General features: G+C 42.1%; 2 protein-coding genes across 10 annotated transcripts; one reads left to right on the top strand and one right to left on the bottom strand.

The window, feature by feature from the left end:
* The first annotated feature begins 93 nt into the window (after nt 1-93).
* BLOC1S2 (biogenesis of lysosomal organelles complex 1 subunit 2) lies at nt 94-8,663 on the top strand. 9 transcript variants are annotated; one of them, XM_054832422.1, is made up of 8 exons: nt 94-226; nt 1,153-1,269; nt 2,135-2,254; nt 2,753-2,857; nt 3,398-4,030; nt 7,234-7,305; nt 7,400-7,460; nt 7,933-8,663. In XM_054832422.1, exons 1-5 carry the CDS (start codon nt 175-177, stop codon nt 3,427-3,429), a joined length of 426 nt encoding a protein of 141 aa, XP_054688397.1. In that variant the 5' UTR covers nt 94-174; the 3' UTR covers nt 3,430-4,030; nt 7,234-7,305; nt 7,400-7,460; nt 7,933-8,663. The 9 variants fall into 9 exon arrangements, with proteins under 9 accessions (XP_054688397.1, XP_054688396.1, XP_054688395.1 ...); XM_054832421.1 differs by lacking the exon at nt 7,400-7,460; XM_054832420.1 differs by having other exon boundaries at nt 7,234-7,460.
* Nucleotides 8,664-11,484: 2,821 nt separating this feature from the next.
* On the bottom strand, nt 11,485-19,790 carry LOC129208936 (cytochrome P450 2H1-like). The gene is made up of 9 exons (XM_054832476.1): nt 19,557-19,790; nt 17,947-18,109; nt 16,935-17,084; nt 15,009-15,169; nt 14,435-14,611; nt 13,889-14,030; nt 13,410-13,597; nt 12,770-12,911; nt 11,485-12,281 (listed from the first exon to the last, which is right to left on the bottom strand). Exons 1-9 carry the CDS (start codon nt 19,734-19,736, stop codon nt 12,100-12,102), a joined length of 1,485 nt encoding a protein of 494 aa, XP_054688451.1. The 5' UTR covers nt 19,737-19,790; the 3' UTR covers nt 11,485-12,099.
* Nucleotides 19,791-21,770: the final 1,980 nt, after the last annotated feature.

Raw genomic sequence — 21,770 nt, 5'->3', positions numbered from 1 at the left:
ATCCCCGCGGCCAGGGCCCAGCGCTGGGGTACGCCGGCCCACCCGCTCCCCTCCGCAGCCCCCGCCGGCCCGGCCCGCACGTATCGCGCATGCGCTGTGGCGGAAAGGGGCGGGGCCGCGGCTCTGCGCGAGGTGGAAGGCGGAAGCGGGCGCCGCGGGAGGGGGCCTGTCGCTATGGCGACCGCGGCGGAGGGGCTGCCCGAGGCTGGCTCGCAGCCCTCCAAGCGTAAGAGGCCGGGGCCGGGGGGGCTCTCTCCGGGTTCGCCCCTTCCGCGTTCGCTCCTTGGCCGCGTAGCGGTGGCTGGGCCATGCCAGGCCGCGGCCTGCTCCCGGCGCGGCGCAGGGAGGAGCTGCCCGGCGGGGCAGTAGCCGCCCCGCGGCGGGAAGGGCTCCGGCGGTGGGGTGGGGGCCGGCTGCGGGGCGGGCCCGCGACTTCGCTTATGTCAGCCGGCTGTCTGTCTGCCTGCCTGCCTGCCTGCTCCCTTGGAGCCCGGCGGCTCCATCCCGCCAGGGGCTTATCCCCCTGTGCCTGTCATCCCGCCACGCCGCTGCTTCGCCGGACTGACCCACGGGCCTCGGCGCAGCCTTTGTCTTCGAGCCGGCAAAGGCTGCCGGCAAAGCAAAGAGCAACCTGTCGGGTTGCGGAGGAGGTGCTGAACTGCTCCTGAGAAGAGCAGAGCACGGGCAGGTTGTGGTAGAAGTGGGTTGGGAGGAGAGAAGCGGTGATTACCGCTTTCCACAGGTGGGGATCTGTTGTAGCCCTTCGTGAAACTGACTGGGGAGGCTGTTCTCGTTATTCTGAATCGGTGACTAGAAATAAACATCAGTAGCACTGTGCACATCGTCACTCAAAAGTTCTTCCTGAATTTGTTTCCTGTCGTGTAAGCACAGGAGGGGGCTTATATTTGTAAGTGTGGTCAGGCCAGGTGCCTGTGCCTTAAATGTTCCCTAAAACATTATTTTGAGATAATCTTGATGCTACTTTAAGGAAACTGCCTAGGTTTGTTAGCCCTTAGTGTGAAGTAGACAAATTATATGGAAAGTAGGTGTAGTCAACTTGAAGAAAAAAAAAAAGGGACCATTCAATTTCTATGGTGTGTTTCTGTACCTGCTAACTTTCCCCTAACCCTGTAATGTCTGCACTCTGATTAGAGGATCCTGCTGTTGAAACAGCAGAGGAAGCTAAGGAACCGGCAGAAGCAGACATCAATGAGCTCTGTAAAGACATGTTCAACAAAATGGCCATTTATTTAACAGGTGAACTGACAGGTAAGGCACTGTAATACTGATCTGCAAGTAAGTTTTTGTTTAATTTTCTTTTAAAGAAATCTGTTGTGTATTTTGTCTAAAGTATACCTATTCAGAACATACCTAGCAAGAGTGGCAGTTCAAGTCTGGCATGTTGCAAGACTACTAACAACACTGAGATTAGTCATATTAATGAAGTCCCAGATTAGCACAAATATTTTTTAAAGAATTCAGTCTGATATCAGCAACTTAAAATTCTTTTTAGTATTGCAGAAGCTTGTACATGGAAAATCAACCAACCAACCAACCAAAAGGAGTCTAGGTTAAGAAAGACTGGAAGAGAAGCACAACTAAGAGTAGAACATGTGCAGCTGTTTTGTTTCTGAGTGAGAGCAAGGATCATACACCTATTTTCCAACATTCACGCTTTAGAATAAACTGTGCAATATTAACTGCTGTGCAAAGTAAACTGTTCAACAAGTTAATGGATTCCTTAGGCTCTAATTTTGAATACACTCTACAACACTACTGATGGCATGGGCTTGAAGGGTATATGGTACAGATTACCAATCTGGATTCGTGCTATCAGTTTTGTAAACATAAGTGTTTAACTGAAAGAGTAAGAGTAGAAATGTGAAGAATTAGTTAATTTTTCTCTCAAAAAAAATTGCAAGTGAATAAGTATTCGTTAGTCCAGTTGATTTTTACAATTCACAAAACATCATCTCTCTTTTTTTAGAACATTATACTAATACCCGTATTGCCACCTAAACTATTCTTTGTTACATTTGGCTGTTGGTTTGAAGTCTCTTGTCCTCTTGAAAAAGTCTGCACCCAATTCAAACCGCATCAACTTCTAATTAAAATGAACTCTATTATTTTTAAGCCACCAGTGAAGACTACAAACTCTTGGAAAACATGAATAAGCTGACTAGCTTGAAGTACCTGGAAATGAAAGATATTGCTATAAACATCAGTAGAAATCTGAAGGATTTAAATCAAAAATGTAAGTAAACAAAATAAGGTAAGGATATAATGAATGGTACACTTGTTTGGGAAATGAAGCATCTAAGAATCAGATAGTTCACACTCCATTAGGTGCTGAAGGAAGGAAAACTCTCTGAAATAGACATGCTGCCATACAGTGTCACTCTTGTATGTTTCTTTACAGCTATAGACTATGTAGACTAGCATAAGAGAAGACACATCTGAATTTATGTCCTGTTTTACCCCAAATTTTGGATCTGGCAGGAAATAACACTTCCTTTGATTCATGTTGTATTGTTACTTGTGTTGAGTCTAGCCAGTACTCTTAATGATTTCATACTTTTCCTGGGACATAGCTATCAGTATCACCACTTGATTTTGGGGCAGAGGAAGGAAGGAGCTTTTAAATTGTTCTAGCTGAAGAATGTAATGAGAAAGTCTTGTGTTTCAAGTGTGAACATTTTCTTGGAAGTGAATTACTGAGAACTGACAGATATGATTTTTCTGCTTTTTTAAGATGCTGCTCTTCAGCCATATCTGGAACAAATCAACCTCATTGAGGAACAGGTTGCAGCTCTGGAGCAGGCAGCTTATAAATTGGATGCGTATTCCAAAAAACTTGGTAACTATTGTCCTCTACTGTTACTACCTAGCAGAATAGTCCCTTGCAAGGGGATTTAAAAAGACAAACTCCTCTGTTTATCAAGTCTGAGCTGCAAAGTTGTCTGTGCTGCTTTTGAGCAGTGAACATTGCATGTGAAGTGGCAAGTGTTGGGAAAAGATTAATGTATCAAGTTATATGGAGGTGGACTAGTACAGACATTATTGAACTACAGCTTATTAGTGAGGCTTGATTTCTCTTTTGCAGTATGCGCTGACCCAAATTTTAAAGACAGATGTTTAATCCCTCAAATAGAGGAATTCATAAAGTTCCACCAGGCATCCAAGTCCCTTTGGCTTAAATTAATATTAGTTGTCTGACTTAAGCACCTGGTTCTTAAAAATAGTATTATACAGTTATATCTGTCTAAATGAATGCTTTAGTAAAATTGACCCTGAGTGATACTGTAAATTAACTTGAATTTTAAGATGTATAGCAGCTTACAGGGTTCAAAGCTTTTACCTATACAGTCCTAAAATATTGTTATTTTTCCTTCTGCAGAATCCAAGTACAAAAAACTGGAGAAACGATGAAATTTCAACAGTCTTTAATTTGGAGTTGGGCTATGAGTCAGACTAATTTCTCTTTAAGTTGAACAACAGCAATTCTGTATGTTGACAAGGATTTTGTTACAGCTAACATCAAGACTGGTAACTTTTTCTATCTATTGAATACAGTAGCCTGTATTCAGGCTTAAGGCTGAATAATATTTTCCTCTTCTCAAGAGGTTCTGTTGCCTCAGTTGTTCTGCACTGAAAAGTAGGCGGCTGTCCCTAACCCATATGTTGATATTGGCTATCTGTGTGTTAGTCCTATTGCTGAGCTATGTGTTGAGAAGATACCCTGGCCTTTGGAGTTACAAGCATGGTATTGAAAACACTTCATTTTGGTATCCACCTTTATCTGTTTGAAATAGAGAGACTAATTATTATAAATTTACAATAAAACAACCTGCTGCATTTGTCTCTCTGGAATCTCAAATTCCTGTTGGGAAGATGATGTAAGTTGTCTTTTTATTTTTTCAAAGGGTCTGTTAATAAAGACAAACTCCTTCCAGCTACTGGAGATCATAGAAGAGAACACATTTTAAACTCTGTGTCAAGTGTTTCTGCAATTATGTTCTTTGGACCTCAGGTGAAACGGCAAGAAGTATTGGTTTATCATATGCTCAGTTAACTTAGCAGATCCTTTCTCTACTTTACCAATGAATTTTGATCCTAGTAGTTTTTGAAGAGGCATGCACAGCACAAAAAGCTTCTTTACCAGATGAACAGTGTTCCAAATTGCTAATTTAGCAGAGCCCTTCTTACTGAACAGATACTCCTACTCTAAGGTTTGGTTTTTTCGTACCTGTTGACCCTCACTGGTTCAAGCTGGCTTCTGAGTGAGTTGCAGTCAAGGATAGTACAAATGCTGATGTAGGAAAGAAGTAGTTCAAGCTTCCTACAGGCTATGTAGAAGAATGTCTAGTCAGGTGCCAGTGTGGTAAAGATCACAATGCTGTCGGTCAGTGTACAGCCACTGTAAATAGTCAAGATGGACACTTTTCCCTAGTGTTTAAAACCAGCGAAGCAGATGATGTTCGAGAGCCTTCACCATCACTTTAAAAATCCTGTGTTTAAACCAGAAAATACTATTCTATACGGCCTTAATGTAGGATTTGAGAAAGGTTTGAGTTCAATTTGAAAAAAGGCCTTTTTGGAATGAGCATCTTTAAAGAACAGGGTTTAAGTCTCCCAGAGGTATCCAGCCATTTGCATGTCTATTGCTTTTATCCATAGTTACCTCCCTGATGACTTTTCTACCTGTGAAAGCAAATTAGACATTTTAGTATTGTTATCAAAGCAACATCCTCCAACTCAACAGGAAGAGGTACCAACAGATGAGTTATTTCTGTGTTGGAGAAAATTATACCATGTAGAACATGTTTTAAGATCTGACAGATCACTATCTTCGCAGGATTTGTGGTGTGTTCTGCTGGACAAGTGGATGTAGCCAGCCAGATCTAAAATCTTTGTGCCTAGAGACTTGCATCTGAATGACAGTCTGAACAGTGGCCTGCTTGGTGATCTTTGATGCTGGGAGGTGGTACCACAAGATGGTAGACAATCTAGAAGTCCTGTTTCTCCAGTGTTTCATGCATCTGTAGATTATACAAGAGCTAGATGTGATTCAGCCAGACTCACCAGTGGTTTTGATAGCACCATCCTTTCTCTTTGCCTTTGTGGAGGAGTATCACAGATGTTTGGCTGCTGATGTAAAAGCTTGTGGGTGCTGCTCAGAGCTCCTCTGTTCCCTTGAATAATGAAGATTTCTAATTACAGCGTATAGCACTTGCATGTGGTTGGGAGCTTAGTCCCTAACCCCCTGTAAGTCCCCTCCCTGGCCCATACCCATCTTTAAAAACAGAAAGGCACTGCTTCACGTCAGGCTGGAAATGGTTCTGGATAGATGGACATCATCTAGAGCTGACCAGCCACTGAAATGCTTACCAGGGCAAGTGTTCTAGGATTGAGACAAGACCTCTGATCTTCCAGCCTAGTGATCTCTCTGATTCCCAGCTCTTTCTGGGAAGATGGCGCTGTAGGCATAGAGTGGATGCTGGCACACAAAGGGATTGTTCTCTGCTGCAGGGATGCAACTGGCCCTGCACTCTGGCTAGGTGCAGAGGCCAAGATGAAGGGGTGACTGAGTTGTTTCCCAAGGAATTACAATGGAGAGCTAGCTGGCTGCTGACTAGAGAATTGTGATCATCTCTATGTGGTAAGAATAATATCAAGCGCTAAGCCACCTAAGTAACTGGTCCTATTGCATGGCAGCAAGCCAAATAGATTCTGATCATGGCAGTTAACCTGCAAATCAAGTATTGAATGTAGAACAGAACATGGCCCAGACACACTCCGTGCTCTAATGACAGCACAGTGCCAAAGTAGTTGCAAGTGCATTCCATTTTTGGATGTGGACCATATGCTCAGACCATCAATGGGAGACAGACTCCACAGATCTAAGCCGGGAATGGAACTGGATGTATGGCAGCCCTGCTCTGTCTTAAGATGAATCCCAGTCACCTTCCCTTAACACATACTGTCCACATTGCAGTTGGAATGCCAAAACTCATAGTTGCATAGCAAGAAGCATTCACTGTCACTGGGATCATAACAGCAGCCTTGCTGTGTAAATTCCTGAAGTGGCCAAGAACAGCACAGCTCTCCTCTCTGTTTTGCGTTTACATCCTCTAGCACTTCCAACTGCCTTGGACCCAGTAGGGCACCTTTTCATCTTGAGACCATGGGGAGACACATAATAATGAAGATGTTTCAAGGCTGCTGGTCTTAATAGAAAAGAGGAGACCGTTATGTGTCTCACCATTCTTAAGCATGGTTTTATGTACCAAGCTCATCCCGCAGCAGCAAGACTGTCCTTCCATAATGTGTGCCTGGAGCATGCTGTGTTGCCAGACAGCTATGGACATGACAGCAGCCCAGCAGGAAGTTGTCCTAACGTGGGAGTTAGATATAAGGATTGGCAGAGTGTTTGAGCAGAAAGGGTTGCACTCAAGGATAGGCTAGTGCTAGCTAAGCAAGAACACATTCTCAGGGGCATGAGGGCTAGAGTTTGTCCTCTGCTCAGCAGAGAATTGGAAATTTGTGATTAAGCAGATTGTGACTGTACAAAACACCACTCTGGAGTACAAGCATACTAGCTTTAAGCCCTAATGAGGACTTCTCAGGTCTTCAAAGACATGTCTGAAAGCAGAGAATGCTGTCAGCATCATGACTAGAATTAGAATGGTGCCCTCTAAGACAGTATCCATGCAGTTGTTGTTAACAGGTATTGCTCCTCACCCCTCAAGGCCAAGGGAATCAAGGGGCTGAGTGACACTGGATAGCTAAATACGGTCACATAAAAGTAAAATCACTGTATCTCGTTCCCTCTGTACTTACCTCACCTGAGAATGCTCAGTCTTCATGGAGCTTCCTGGCCTCTTAAAGGCCATCCCACCTCTTAAAGGTCTTTTCCAACCAAAACGATTCTATGATTCCTAGTCAGAGCCCTGATGTCTGGTTTGTATGTTTATAGCAAGGCAAAGAGCAGACTCAAGAATAGGTTTAAATGCATTCCAGTGACACTCCTGTTTGCATCTGCTTTTGTGGAACTGCAGGCTTAGCCATGTCTTGTTTTAATCACAGGTTCATTTGCTAGTTGCTTTGATGAAGAGGTACACTCAGCAAAACAGCACGCTGTTGGAAAGGTCTAGGGATCTGGGTGATCGGGGCATAGAAAATTTCAAAGAAAAATAATATGGCATTTCTCTGCTCATTGTCTTTCCTTGACAGGATTGCAGGAGGGCCACGAGAGGGCGGTGTGTCAGCAGAGAAAACTTCACAAGATAAAGCAGTAAAGACAAAGTAAGGACCAAATCTTGTTTGTGTTGAAAAAGTTGCTTTTCTACATACAGAAAATACAATGCTATTTTAAAACTACAAAGACTAAAACCTCCAGGAACTCTGAAGATGGAAATCCATCTATCCATGCATTGCCAGCAAGTGCTTAGTGTTCTCAGGTAAGACAGCTAAGAAATAGCAAATTCCTCTCATAAATTCTTGAGTATCCCATCTCCAGGAAGCAGAAATGGGAGGGGGAGCTTGTTTCACAAGTGACTCTTTTTTGGGAGGACATTTTAGAGCCTGACTACCTGGCTGGCTGGAGGATTGTGTGACAGTGGCATCCCCATTAGGCCAAGAGCTGACAGATGTGTTCCCAGTTCTGTCTGTGAGTGTTCCCCTTTCTGCCTGGGGGCTCTCTGTGTGACTGGTAGAATCCAAAGCACGGCAAGGATGGCTGGTCCTTGGAGAGTAGCACCACAGAAGAGACATAACTAGATGTGTGTGAATAGCATTGTGCTGGGGAAATGTATAGTCCAAAAGCAGAGGCACAACTTGGTTGCTGCTCAAACATTTCACCTGGAGAGTCCGTGAGAAGTTCCAGAGGAGGTACAGGGGGGAGACTAAATTTCTCTCTCTTCCCTTCTGCAGCATTTCGTGGTGGAAAAGATAAGAAGAAAGTAGCAGGTGTTTGAAGGGAAGAACATGGAAGAGAACAGAGGAAAGGGAGGTCTGGCAGATGAGAGTCAAGGGGCAAAGTATCTCATCAAAGCCATCTATGCAACTGCTTCAGGGCTGAACTTCAAGACTTGGACTGCAACTGCAAACCAGGGAGTGAAAAATCAGCCTAGCAAATACAGCTCTTTAAGCAGAAACAGAAGAGTTCAGTGCCAGCGGAGGATTTTTTCCCTGCCATCCCAAGACAGTTCTGCCCAGCTGCTCTTAACAGGTTATTCTGAAGTCATCCAATTTTCAGAGCAGTACTTTGTGGAGATGTCCGCAGTCTTCAGAACAGGCTCTTAAATCATTAGTGGAAACTGCAGCATGTCTAACAGCTAAAAATAATGCTTCTGGAATGGAGTATACTTTTTAATCTGGAACTTTGTGTTCAATATTAATGTTAAACGATGTCCAATGGGATGATAATCACAAGTGTATATAATAGCCTGAAGATAAATACGTTGTTGTATTTGCAGCATCTCATCAGAGGACAAGCATATAAGCAACAGTAATAGGCAGAAGACAAGCATGCTATGAAAGTATGACAGGGTTTGTGAATGCAAGGTTTGTTAATGATTGATGTTTGTCCTGGCTTTCTGATATTACAGTTGAACAAGGTTAACCTTAAAAAGGTCATAAAGACTTAAAAATTAAAGCAGTTCATCCAAGTTTGTTGGCAGTGAGTGTTTTTTTTTCTAACCAGTATGTTTAACGCAGAGGAAATGAGAGCAGCTATTTGTTACCTTTGCACTGTTGTTTTTACTGTAGGCTTCATAAAGTGAGCCTTCCAGGATGCAGCTTCAGTCCTTCCTGATCCCACATCCCTGTCCCATGTTGCAATGGAGCCCCTGGAAGCCACAATCATTTTCTTGCTGGTTTGCATTGTCTGCCTCCTTGTCTGTTCAGTGTGGAGGAAGATGTGTGAAACAGGGAAGCTGCCTCCTTTGCCCCTCATAGGAAACATGCTGCAGCTGAGGAATAACTTGCCTGAGGCAAGTGGATGTAACTTTAAGGCTATGTTCTTCAGCTCATTAAGAAGTATGGTCCTATGTTCACAATATGTTTGGGGTCAGTACGTGCAGTTGTGTTTTATGGACCTTATGTTGTGAAATAAGCTTTGATTGATTGACAAAGGTGTAGAGTTCAGTGGAAAAGGACTTACGCCACTCTCCAAAAGTTCTCCAGAGGAGCAGGTACTTGTCTGCGAGATTCTCCCTAGGTAGAGGTGTTCTTTGGGGAGGATGTAATGAAGAAGTCAGAAGTGGGAAGAGCTGGTTCAGTATAGGAGCAAAGCCTATATTTCATTCAGTATAGGAGCAAAGCCTGGCAGAATCTGGAGAGACCTTTGGCTCCCTGGCATTAAATGGTCAGAGTCTCTTGCTGTTGTAGATGATAGCTGCTGCAACTTGTAAGGTCTGGGTTATGACCTGGAGAGCAGACGGCTGTTGTGGCATCCTCACGCAGCTTTCCACCCTAGTAACTGGGTATGTCATCCCAGTGGGACAAGTATATCCTAAGATAAGTCAGGACTACTTTTCATTGCCTTCCCTCTCTCTCATTTGCAAGAGTTGAACTGGGAATGAAGGAAGTTCAGGCAAGCTGCCATAAAGAAACCAGGCATATCTCTGACATGATAGCAAGTTAAAGAATTTCACTTCCAGGCACTGCATAGGGAGTAATTAAAGAGCGCAATGCAGTGCAGACACAATATAGGAAATCTGTGCAATAAAATAGTATGAACTGTTTGCAATTTGAAATATAAGATAAAATGAAAATGAGACTCAGTATGAGAAGAGTGAATAGCTGTTCAAATTTAAAGGTAAAGGTTGCTTTGAAAGATGCTAAAAAGCATTTAACCTGAGAATTATGGCAGGAAATCTTTCCTACCTTACCTAAGTACAGAGGCAAAATTTCAGCTGAAGGGCAGAGGCTGATGGAAAGACCAGTTCATTTTTGCCTTCTGAAGTTTCTTACAACTAATGTTCCCTGGACTGTGCAACCTAAAGCCTTGCTTAAGCTTAACTGCCCATACTGGTTACTCATGCTTCTAACCTACAGGCGACACAATCATTTTATTCAATCTCTAGTGGTTATCATATGCTATTTCCTATAAAAGAGGTTACATTTTAGCCTATGAAGAGAGTTTGGATTAGCTATTATTTCTTGCGGTGAGTGACCATAAGACAGGAGGGTCTCAAGGTCATACTTTTTAGGGAATTAATCCCCTTGTGCAGCATTTTAGGGTTTTTCCTTTACTTTTCAAATAGTATGTCAGACAGCTGCAAATGAAACACATCAGGAAGCTGGGGCAGAGAGTCAACTGGAACAGAAATTAGGTGCCACAAGCTAGGGAATAAAATGTGTCATCTCTCCTTTGACGCCAGTTCTGTGATGTCCTTGATCTGAAAAAAAGAGTGACCAAAGCATGTTCATGTGTGTGGGAGACTATTAAGAAGATGACACATTGTGGAAAGTGGAAAAGCCATCCTCCTTGGACTGAGTCTTCAGTGAAATAAAGAAGCCAAGTGAGGCATACTCCATGTTAGAGCCTGAAAAGTCACACAGCCCTGCTGTGTATCATGGTGGAGACTCTGGGAGCTAAAGCTGTTTTCTTGCTGATTTGCATTGACTGCCTCCTTGTCTTTTCAGTATGGAGGAAGATGTCTGGAATAGCAAATCTGTCCCTGGGCCATTTGCTTTGCCTATTTTAATCATTGCACAGCTGAAGAGAAAGAATGGAGTGCTTCTTTTTATCTGATGAGAAGATTTGTAATAGTTGATCCTTTTTGGTCTATGATGATAAACTAGATGATATTTTCATATATCTTTCATTCATATTTTCGTAATTCTGTGACATGGCTTTTGCCTTTGCAATGCCATGCTAGTCATGGTATATCAGACTTACTAATACTTAGAAAGGAAAGAAGTTGTACCTGTTTCACTTAAATAGTTAATGCCATTGTGGTAATATTACAGTTGCTGTCTTTTTCAACATAGCACAGATTCATCTCTCTGTCTTCACTGTAATCACTATCAATTATACATTGCAGGAAAAGTGATCAAGTTAGGAAATTCCAGTCCTACATCTGTACATGTATGCTTTTGTAACATTGCTGTAGTGATCTTTATGCGTCATAAAATAATGGGAAGATGCAAGCTGCCATTCATCTAGTAAATGGCACTGGGGGGATCCCAGTATTATTTAATTTGCCCTCTTTTGCCACAATAGACAGCTTTTTAACCACAGTTGGGCTTCTGGCAGGTTTTGTAGGGTCAGTCCAGCCTTCTCCCACGTTGTTACTGAGAATGGAAGTGTTATAGGTCATTGGTCCACTCAGTCTCAAAGCCATAATATATTTCATATAAATGAGTGAAATGAAACAGTCAGATATGTACAAGACTTGGAAGACATTTGGGAGTGTAAGCTTTGTCGAAGCAGGTTTTTCACTAAAAGATGTCCTTCTGGGATCTCAGAAAAACAAGTTTGGTGTACTACTTCTTTATTTCGAAATATAAATTGTAATTTCACGAACCATCATTATAATCACACCCATCTGCTCAGTCATTGACAAACTCCATCCCCACCACAAGAGACAATATGTATTGGGGCAAGAATACAGTAGGTGATCATCTTCTAACACAAAAAAACCCCTACCATTTCATGCCTACCTTTACAAATAGGTCACAAACAAACTGAAAATACAAAGAAGTACCTCAAAGAAAGTCTGTGGAAACCCTGGCGTACAAGAGTCTGATCCTGTGCTGAGAGGATCAAGTGATAGGGACAGCAGCAGCAGGGCTCTCAGACATGTCAGGATGTCAGGAGCCAGACAGAAATCTGAGCTAGGTGACGTAGGTGCAGAGTATAATTTTGCACAGGGAGCTGTTTCCTGCCCTATGCAATTGCTTACTCTGTCTCTGTTTAGAACTGGCTGTGGTGATTATAAAAGCGCCACAGAATTCTATTTTCTAAGCACGTTTGTCTCCAAAAAGTATCTAGCAAATGGTCTGAGTGTTTCAGTCTCAACAGATTGGGAAATGACTGTCATTTAACCAGAGCTTTCATGAGTTTGGGAGCTGGCAACTCTCTTCACTTGGCTAACGTGGAATAAAAGACACCTCATAAGGTCGGGGCATATTTGCCAGGGTGCTGGGTATTGGGGAAATGTCAATGTCCTTCTGATCCACAACAGATTTCAAAGTAAAGTTCTGCAGGATGGCTGTTAAAAATATGAATAGCTCCATCCGGGCCAGACCTTCTCCTACACAGATGCGTTTTCCTGCAAGCAAAAATAATAAAAAGTGAGGTGACACTGGAGTATTTTGCTGGTAACTTATTTTAACCACTGTTCCATGAAAGCTCAGACATCTCAGAATGGACGGGCAGCACTGCAGCATTTTGGGGAAACAAATGAATTAAACTGGGGGCTAAGTGTCTAGAACAATGAGGGTGTTCACTGGGCAAAGGCAGTTTGAAGGCTTCAGTGTCTCATGTTCTGCTGCTGTTTGATGATAAGTTTGGAGAGAGAGGAGTTGCATGGCTCACTCTCACTTCGTAAATCTCTTCTTGTAGCATGTATTGGAGGAGTTTTTGTGACTGCTAAAAAAGGAAATCAACTGAAATTCTGGTACAGGGCTTAGAGCTGCCCAAAAGTGCCTCTAGCAGATCACTAGATGTCACTGTACAGACCATGGTGACAGAGCCAGTAAAATGTTCAGAGGTTCTAGGAAATGATAGTCTAGGATCTGAAATAAAAAGAGGTCTTACCTGCAGAAAATGGCATGAAGTAGTCACTCTTTTTAAAGGTACCATTTGCATTCAGGAAATGTCCTGGGTCAAATTTTTCTGGATTTGGAAATTCCTTGCTATCATGTAGCACAGAAGTCAGCGTAGGGAATATGATAGTGTCCTGAATTAACAAAGAGAGGAGAAGAAATGGAGACATGCTAAAGCAAAGCAGCACCGAGAAGTTCCCAGAGCTGAATAGAAGGGTAGTCAAAGTTTAACCAGTTTAAAATTAACATGAATAAAAATGTGTGCCATTGGTATGACAAAGATTTTTTTTTTAAATGAATTTTCATGGTGAGTCTGATTAGAGTATTTAATATTGCTTCCAAATACATTAGAACTTTGCTTACATTTACGTGAAAAAAAAAGAAAGCTATACCTCTCTCTTCACATAAAGGATGAAAAGTTTGGGTTGTTTTTTTTTTCCCCCCCAAATACAAGGGCTTGGACTCAATAACTTCCAGAATCCCCTTCTAAACAAAATAATCCCAATTCTATATAACATTTCAGTGGTTTTGAAAATAAAATAAAATAAAATAAAATAAAATAAAATAAAATAAATAGAACACGTCATTGTTTTCAAGAGATTATGACCTTTCTCAGACACAGTGGAACAGACCTTGGGGATAAAATAGTCTCTGAACTTGGTGTCTTTCATCACAGTATGTGGGACATTAAATGGAAGGAAATCAATGAATCTTTGGATTTCATGGACCACAGCATCTGTGTAGGGCATCTGGCTCCTATCTGCCATGCAGGGGCTTCGATCTTGGCCAATCACACAGTCAATCTCCTTTTGAATTTTCTCTGTTAGGAAATAAGTAAGTGTTGAATGGACAAGTCCCCCATCTGTTTGCCTAAACCTCTCCCCATATTTATAGCAAAACTTTCTTTCAGTGCACCAGAAAGATATAAATGTACTTAGTACTAATATCTCGTTCCTATGAATAAAACTAAGACTAATACAGGTTTTCACACTGCAAATACATGTTTCCTTAGCCGATGGACCATTGCCACATGTGGTAGTGACAGGAATTGTCCAAACTGATCCCATAACCTGTTAAAAAGTTTTCAATTATTTATTTAATTTTCTATTACCTACTATCTCTGGGTATTTCTGAAGAATCAGAAGTCCATGTCTCAGCGTGATGCTGGTGGTCCCTGTTCCTGCAAGGAACAAGTCGAGCGTGGTTCTGCTCAAGGTCTCAACAGTGAATTTTGAGTGACCATTCCCTTTTTCCTGGAGGAAGATTTGACAGAATGTTTAGAATGACAAAGCTAAGCAGCTTGTTTAGAAAGGAAATTTCTGTACCCATAACGTATGTTTTTAAACATTTCTAATGTCCTTTCAAAAATATGACACTCACTCTCCAGAACACCAGCATTTATGGTAATTTTACTAAATGATATTATGAAACTTTGTTAACATGAGAAAAGCATTGAATTACATCAACCAGATTGGTCTTCAGCTTTCCTAACTTTGGCTAGTACTGCTAATTCTGTGTTTAAAAATCCTTGATGTGCCAAGAAATGCAAGTTCCCCTCTGTATTTGCAAAAGCCCAGTTCCTGCCACAACTGAAAAGAAGCTGGGATTCAAGCAGTGGTTTTCTTATAATATGGTAAATCTCTCACTCTTACATTACCTGTTCCATTTTATTAAGGAAAGCGTCAATAAAATCTCGAGGACAAGAGGGATCCCGGGTTTTCTGGTGTTCTGCTATGATTTCTAAAGTAAATTGATCAACTTTTTCAACATTTTTGATCATTTTTTGGTGAGGCCCAGGTAAGTAGTCCATGAGAGTTGGGAAGAAATTGTATAGCTGTAAAAATAAAATGATGGAAAAGCACATTCTGATTAATGTGGCTAAGATAAAATGTTCCCCTAGCTGTAACTATGAAAATGGGGCAATTAAACTGTTTTGGAACAGTAGGTCTTTATTATTCAACTGGATTTTAATGCCTTTTACTTTATGGTTTCGCTATATTTGAGGATAGACTTCACTTGAGCAACCGGTGTGAAGATATCCTTTAGCCGCACAATGGCAATTCCCTAAGGTAAGAAAAAAAACCAATAGGAATTGGCTATTTAACTGCCTTTTTGGCTTTCAAAAAATTTCTCCAAATTTAGGAAAATTCACTCCAATTAAAAATGAATAAATATTCATTAATAAAATATAATCATGAACAAATCTATTAATTAAATAAACCTGTACACACTTGTGTTTGTATAGAGTTCTGGAGCTTGTTGTTTTCATCTAGCAACTCAATTAAAGTCAGAAATTTCTTGTCCTCGTAGTCAAACCGATCCCCAAAGATGATGGAGCAGATGATGTTGGAAACAGCGTGGACTAGGAAGTTGCCAGGGTTGAAGGGTTGCTCTGCAACAACAAAAAAACCCCTGGTATCTTACTTTCAGTATTTCATCCCCTCCTCTGACACTACAGGGAAGTTTTGCATCCTCTTGACACCCAGCATTTTGCAGTTGTTTGAAAGGATGGTGAAGGGCTTATCCAATTTATTCTCTTCTACTTGAAGTGAACTAATTTCCCTGTTTGAATGGTTTAAGTATCTCTTTTGTCCTGTTCTCAGCAGAACACTGGTCTGAGCGGCTTGGTTCCTCTTCTGCTGACACATGCCTGTCTGCCTTATAGACTGTTTATTAGAAATGGCCTAAAGATCCCCACCAAAACCTGATGAAACCATAAGGACTTTGCCTGAGGCGTGTCTTCAGGTTATTTCACCCTGGTTATGAAGTCTATTAGCACAAACCTCACTTGTATGACCCTCTCCTAGGGGTTAAAATGCTGTGACCAAGGTCTAGTTTTGATAGCCCAGCTGCATAAGCTTTTAAGAAGAGAACTGTGGTGTGAGAAAAAAAGCAAGATTAGACTCAGGAAAGAAAGGAAAGGTATAATTGCAGAGAGTGTTAGGGTCCATCTCAAAGTTTCAAGAGGAGAAACAACATGCAAAGGTATAAAATCCTAAAAAAGAAAAAGGAGTCAGAAAATGGCAACTTGGCAGCATTGAGGATCAGCCTATTCCGAGGAGCAATGGCACCAAACCTTCTCTGCCTCACTGATGCCACTGAAGGCTCAGCAGATGTCTCATGAGAGGTGAGGAGTGTATTAATGCTAAACCTAGTAGATAACTAGTCCTAGCAATTTTTTATTTGCATTAAGAGTAAATAATGACTTTATACTTTTCAATTGTATATATCTTGCTTGCTAAGCCTTTTAGTACATAGTAAAAGATGCTGTAACAAGGTGAGCCAGAGATGGAGGCTTGCAGTAGGGCATAGGAAATACAGTATTACCATGCTAATGAAAAGATAAGAGCAATGTGGGTGAGAGTGTTTTCTCTGTTTTGTAGCAGGAATGTTATCTATGAAGCCAGACTGAATTTTCTGGTGGCTCATGGATAACAGTGATACTTCAGCATCCTTTTAGATCCATCTGCTTTTCCCCCTTGCAGAATAAGCTGACTGTGGAAAGGAAGCCTGTGGTCCAGGCTGATACTGTGCCACTCTCAGGGGAAGTACTTAGAAGTAACATTGTCTTATATCCTACCAGAAGATGCATTTACAGGTTGAAACCAAGGGGGTTACCTTATGCCCTGCCCTCAAAAGCAGCTTATAGTCCCTGTTCCCATTGCATGCCCCCACTAATACTGGGAGGTATTGTCTGGTGTTCAGATGGACTGGACCTAACCCCAAATATCTGTAAATGAGTTCTCTGGTCACCCACTTTTTCAAGATCTGTTTACTTAGGGCTGCAGGAGACAAGGCAAGGAAGTGCATGTTGCTTGGTTACCTGGCAGTGCCCAGCCCTGTCTCCATGGCTGAATTCCACTATTGGCTTTGGGGCCAAACCATTCCCTTTGCCACTTCCTGTCTTGTTCCTCAAGCAGAACAGGTTAAAGGATGCTTTTTTTCCAAGACCAGTCTCCTACATTTATCCATACTATCACAGTGCTTTGACTGACCCACTCCCAGCAGTGATAACTTTGCCTATTACAGCAGGGAGCAGAAACAGCAGCCACATGCCCACTTCTTGGGTCACAGACTTGGGGAAAGAGCACTACACCCATCATTGTCTCATTGTAGATACACAGGGTGTCCCAGCAGGCACAAAGTCCATGTCCTACCATGTGTGTTCCTGATCCTCTCCACCAGAAAATGAGTTTCCTCCTGGATTCGCTCCTCGATGCTCTTCTTCCCCATCCCAAAATCCCGCAGGGTGGTGAGTGCGAATCGTCGGAGCTGTTTCCAGGTCTCTCCATTGCTGGTCACAATGCCTGACACAGGAAGGAAAGATAGACCTCCATGAGGAAACAGATTTTTTTTTTTTTCCTGAATGGGAGCTACACAGTGAGTATTCAACATGCAAAGAGACCTTTCTGTGGAGTTATACTGCAATTACTATATGCCCCAAAACCTAAATTCTTTGCAATTCTGGAGGTGACAAATTTAATCAATCTGCCACGGCACGTTGAGTAAATCTGAGTTTATTCCCAGAATAAGAAAAACTGTGTTAGGATGTAAATAAGAAGGTAACACCGGTACTGAATTCATCCTGGCCACAAGCACATGGCCCTTGCACTGATGTAACTGCTCAAATGTTCTGCTATGCACCTTCACGCAGCATGTCATTATTGCCAATATCATTGGTACTATCCTGTAATACCATGGAATAGGTACTATTTACCCAGATAAATGACATACTGGGAACTGCCCTGGTGAATAAGCTCAAGGCCTAATCTTGAATGTGGCCCTTACTGGGACAGCCTATATTGTCTTTGTTGTGCTGTGGACTTTCCTTTTGCTGGTTCCTTAGCTGTATATATATCGCCAATATTTTCAGAAATGGGAGAGTGAACGTAAGATCTTAGAGGCACATTTAATGAAGAAAATTTCAGCTAGAATTTGAAGCATGCTGAAAACAGAAAGGCACTCAGTGAAGCCAACTGGGGACCTTAAACAGGGGTCCAATTACTCAAAGGTCCAAATAGCGAGTTGGGCTTTTAGTCTTTGATTGTTAATTTGTATGCATGAAAGTAATAAATTAAATCCACCATCCCCTCCTCCAATGCCCTCTCAGCTGTGTTCCTGAAGCAATGAAAGCATCAGCTTTGCATGCTAACATTACCAGGGACATACCTGTGCCTTGGAAGAGTTTGTTAATCAATGGTAGATTGCCTCTTCCACTGAAGTCATCTGCCTGATCAATTAGAGCTTCTTTCACAACATCATAGCCATACAGCACCACAATCTTTTGTGGGCCTAAATGTATTGTGAAGACAGGACCATACTTCTCGCTGAGCTGTAGGAAAGAGGAACACAAACAACAACATATCTGAACGTTAATCATGTGAAAAAAAGTTTGTAGCCAAGGGCTTTGAGGGGTGATGTGCCATTGTCCCAGCATCACTGAGACGTGGCATTGATTAGCAGCAGTGCAGAGATCTTTCAGCTATGAATTACAGCCAGGGAAAGAGGGAATTGTACAAGAAATAGGAGATATGAATGGAAACAGTGAGATGTCAACTCCAAATCCTGAAAAGAAAATAGTTCTTCATAGGGCTGGCAAAACAGTCTGGAATGCCTTTCTACAGGGCACAGTGGATAACAGGTTACATGGGCTCAAAAAGCAATTATATATGCCTATGGAAGCAAGTACCTAAAGGGTTTTTGAGTGCAAACATATCATAGTTGTCTCTAAAATCTCCTGGGCCACAGACCTCTGGACACTAGGCAAGTCTATCAGCGGAGGGTCACTGTATCATTGCACTAATCATGTACCTTTTCCCAGGCATCTGCTTTTGGCTACAATTGCAGAAAAGATTCTTGGGCTACTTGGTCCAACCTGGACCAGTTCTTCTCATGCTCACTTTTTAAGACCAAACTAGATATAGTCCCATTTTTTTTATGGTGGGAAATTGAATCACCTAGTGCTCTGAAACAAAGCAGAATGCCTGAGGGTGCTCATGATTCTCAACGTTCACAAGCACCAAAGCAAAAAGGAGCTCATATGTGTATACATGCATCTGATGATACACGTGGTGATCATCACCACAATTTTGCTCTGAAGAACCCAGGGACACCCTCCCTTCCCATCCATCTACCACCATCCCCTCACAGTCCCCTAAGGAACAGGCACTCCAGTTTAACTCCCTCCACCTATTGCCTCCCAGGTCTTGCAACACACAGGCTTTTTTTGACAGATGGGTGACGTCAGCCAGGGGAGGGAATGGACAGCACAATTCACCTCCAAACTCTTTTGCTTCAGCCCCTTCACTCACTACTTCTGCTTCCAGGAGATCCTACCTATCTGCAAGGGAGCAGTGGCAGCAAAATGGAGCAGGGGCCTCCCCCAAAAAAGGGCCAGGCCATGTTGCTAGTGCAATGAGGAGCTGAGCACAGGAGGAGCACAGCAATAGTATATTAGAGAATATTGCAATAGCATCAGTGCCTTGTTTGCAAATTCACTGCGAACTGCAGTACTGCCATGAGATCAGCACAGGACTCATCAATAGTATGATTATTGCAAATATATAGACTTAGACTGGTGATATGTAGACTTAGATATATAGATTACAGCAATATATAGACTTCAGAAGCATGTATTGCTGGGACGCCTTTTATTTCTGTTTGAGTCTGACATTTGGTCACTGCAAATTAAGCTTGTGAATTAAGCTGAGACAGTCTGGACCGGACATTGTTTTATATGCAATGGAGAAAACATAGGAAAGAAGGAGACAGTCTCTTACCTTCTTCAGGCTTTCAGGCAAGTTCCACGGGTTCAGATGGAGTAGGCTTCCAACAATGGGGACTGTTATGGGACCAGGAGGTTGCTTCTGTTTTTGAGATATGCTTCTCCGTGTGGCAAAGAGAAGAAGGCATGAGACACAGACCAGCAAAAAAATAGTGATCATTCCCAGGAGCTCCATGGTGGGCTGAGGAAGAGAAGCCAAGTGTCAGAAGAGCCTGATGCTGGACTTATAGATCCATGCTTATTTATATGCTGTGATACCAAAGTACATGGATGAAATTAGCCAATAGTGCCTTCTTATTCCTGCTGAGATATGAGATTACTTATTAATCTTCTCAAGATAAGAATGAACAAACTAGGGATGAACTCTTTGTTTGCATGCTGATTTTTTTTACCTCTCCAGCTTGTGTTCCTTTGGGTAATCATTCATGTAGGACAAAAATAATGTACTAATACTGTCAAACAAATAGAACAGTGATTCAGTCACTTGAGACCGAAGAGCTGATCCCAGGACTCTGTTGCCAAGTCTTGTCTGTACTTCATAGGTAGTATCTGTAAAGTGCTAGCAGTGATCTACTGCAAACACTGTACTCAGACTCCTACAGCCCCTTGGGTCTAATGTGCCTCCCCTGCCATTCCCTCACTTTCCACTCAGCCCCAACTACAAGGCATGGCATTAGGCTATATGTTTCCTTTTAATGTGACTTTATGTGAGGAGATACCGATCCTCTCTTGGCACCCATTTGAACATGGTAGCTGTAGTGAGGTGACTAAAGCAAGTCAAGGGAGCTTGCAGGAAACATCACTGTACAAGGGGATGTGAAAGGGGCTGCACGTTCAGTAGGCACTCAGGCTTGCTGCTGGCCAGAGCTTGGTGGATGATATCTTCTTAAAACTAAGTAGGTATGGGAAGGAATCTGAATAACAAGTACACCATTCTTAAACTAGACACATAATTACTAAATAGCATAGCTCAGGTTTCAGGAACCCTGTAGTGCAGTAATCCGGTGAGGTAGGTACAAGGTGAGAAAAAGGAATTTAGTAGACGCAAAATTATACTTATTTTCTGATACTGCTTAAGTATCAAGAGCATGAATTACTGTTTGGTTATTAAGTTTAATGAGTGTTACTAAACTTGACTTTTGTGAGTCATGTAATAGTCCTAAAGCAATGTTAATTCTGACTCAGTGAAGACCCAGTAGGGAGACAAATAAACAAGTGAAGAGGCCATGGGGTGTAGAGAATAGAAGCTGATAACAACTGCAGCTTAAGGAAGGGAATGGGAACATTACTGGAATAAAAACCCAATTAGTTTCATCACTGAAGGAAATCTGTGTTATAAGAAAAGGACATGAAATTACTCTTAAACTCTGAATGAGAATCAGTGCCAAAGGATATTATTTTCATGTTTATCTCTGATTAACAAAGGTCAGATATTTCCTATCTATGAAACCGGTACTCAATGACAATGCAGTGAAGAATGCTGGCAACAAAAATGAAGTGGGTCAGAGTTGCTCTGTAGCAAAATCTCCCTGGACAGGTCTGTCTGAAACAGCTTGCTTATTTTTTTGCTTCCCCTCCCCATTGTTGATAAGCTTTGTGTTTTATAGCCCCAGCTCCCCAGCAGTGGTAGAGAATTCCCCATTTCTATGCTCCCTGGGTAGGTCTTGCCCTACAGAATAGCCCCTCCCCATCACCCCACAAGCTTTGGTCATACTCTAACCACTCTCCAGCTCTTCGCCTCAGACACCCAGGTTTCTGTCCAGCACCTAATGATAGTGGGCGAGCATTAAATGGGTGTCAGTGTCCTCTGGCAGTGCCTATTTCTCCTCACACACTAAAGAGGGTGCTCCTTCAGACTTTCAGACAGCTAATGTCAGATGAGACAGATCCCACTCAAATGACTATATCACGGACTATTTCAGTTCCTCCAAGACAGCAAAACAGGCTCTGCCACCTGCCAACACACAGCCTACCCCATTATATGTTTTGAGATACATAGCCAGAATGATATTGACCCCTTAGGAAGTGTTAAAATGAATATATTCTCATATATCCTTTTATATATGTGTGTGTGTGTGTGTGTGTGTGTGTCTCTTATTTTTCTCTCAGATAATGAGCTGTGAAAGGCATCTTCTTTCCTGCACCAAGTCATTGGCTTAGAACTTGACTCCACATTGGTTCAATCAGTTTTTGAGTGCTCACATCTGCA

Source organism: Grus americana, chromosome 7 (genome assembly GCF_028858705.1).
Source record: "Grus americana isolate bGruAme1 chromosome 7, bGruAme1.mat, whole genome shotgun sequence".
NCBI classification, from domain to species: domain Eukaryota; kingdom Metazoa; phylum Chordata; class Aves; order Gruiformes; family Gruidae; genus Grus; species Grus americana.
Note: the sequence above shows the minus strand (reverse complement) of the source record. Positions and strands in the feature narration are given on the sequence as shown.

Bases quoted from the DNA above. Each gene is read 5' to 3' on its own strand.
- LOC129208936 (XM_054832476.1), bottom strand. From the start codon at position 19,736: ATGGAGCTCCTGGGAATGATCACTATTTTTTTGCTGGTCTGTGTCTCA. The intron at 18,110-19,556 runs GTAAGAGACTGT...TCTTTCCTACAG, and splicing joins TGCCTGAAAGCCTGAAGAAG to CTCAGCGAGAAGTATGGTCC. The intron at 17,085-17,946 runs GTATGTCCCTGG...TTCCTGTGTCAG, and splicing joins CAAACTCTTCCAAGGCACAG to GCATTGTGACCAGCAATGGA.
- BLOC1S2 (XM_054832421.1), top strand. From the start codon at position 175: ATGGCGACCGCGGCGGAGGGGCTGCCCGAGGCTGGCTCGCAGCCCTCC. The intron at 1,270-2,134 runs GTAAGGCACTGT...ATTATTTTTAAG, and splicing joins TTTAACAGGTGAACTGACAG to CCACCAGTGAAGACTACAAA. The intron at 2,858-3,397 runs GTAACTATTGTC...TTCCTTCTGCAG, and splicing joins TGCGTATTCCAAAAAACTTG to AATCCAAGTACAAAAAACTG.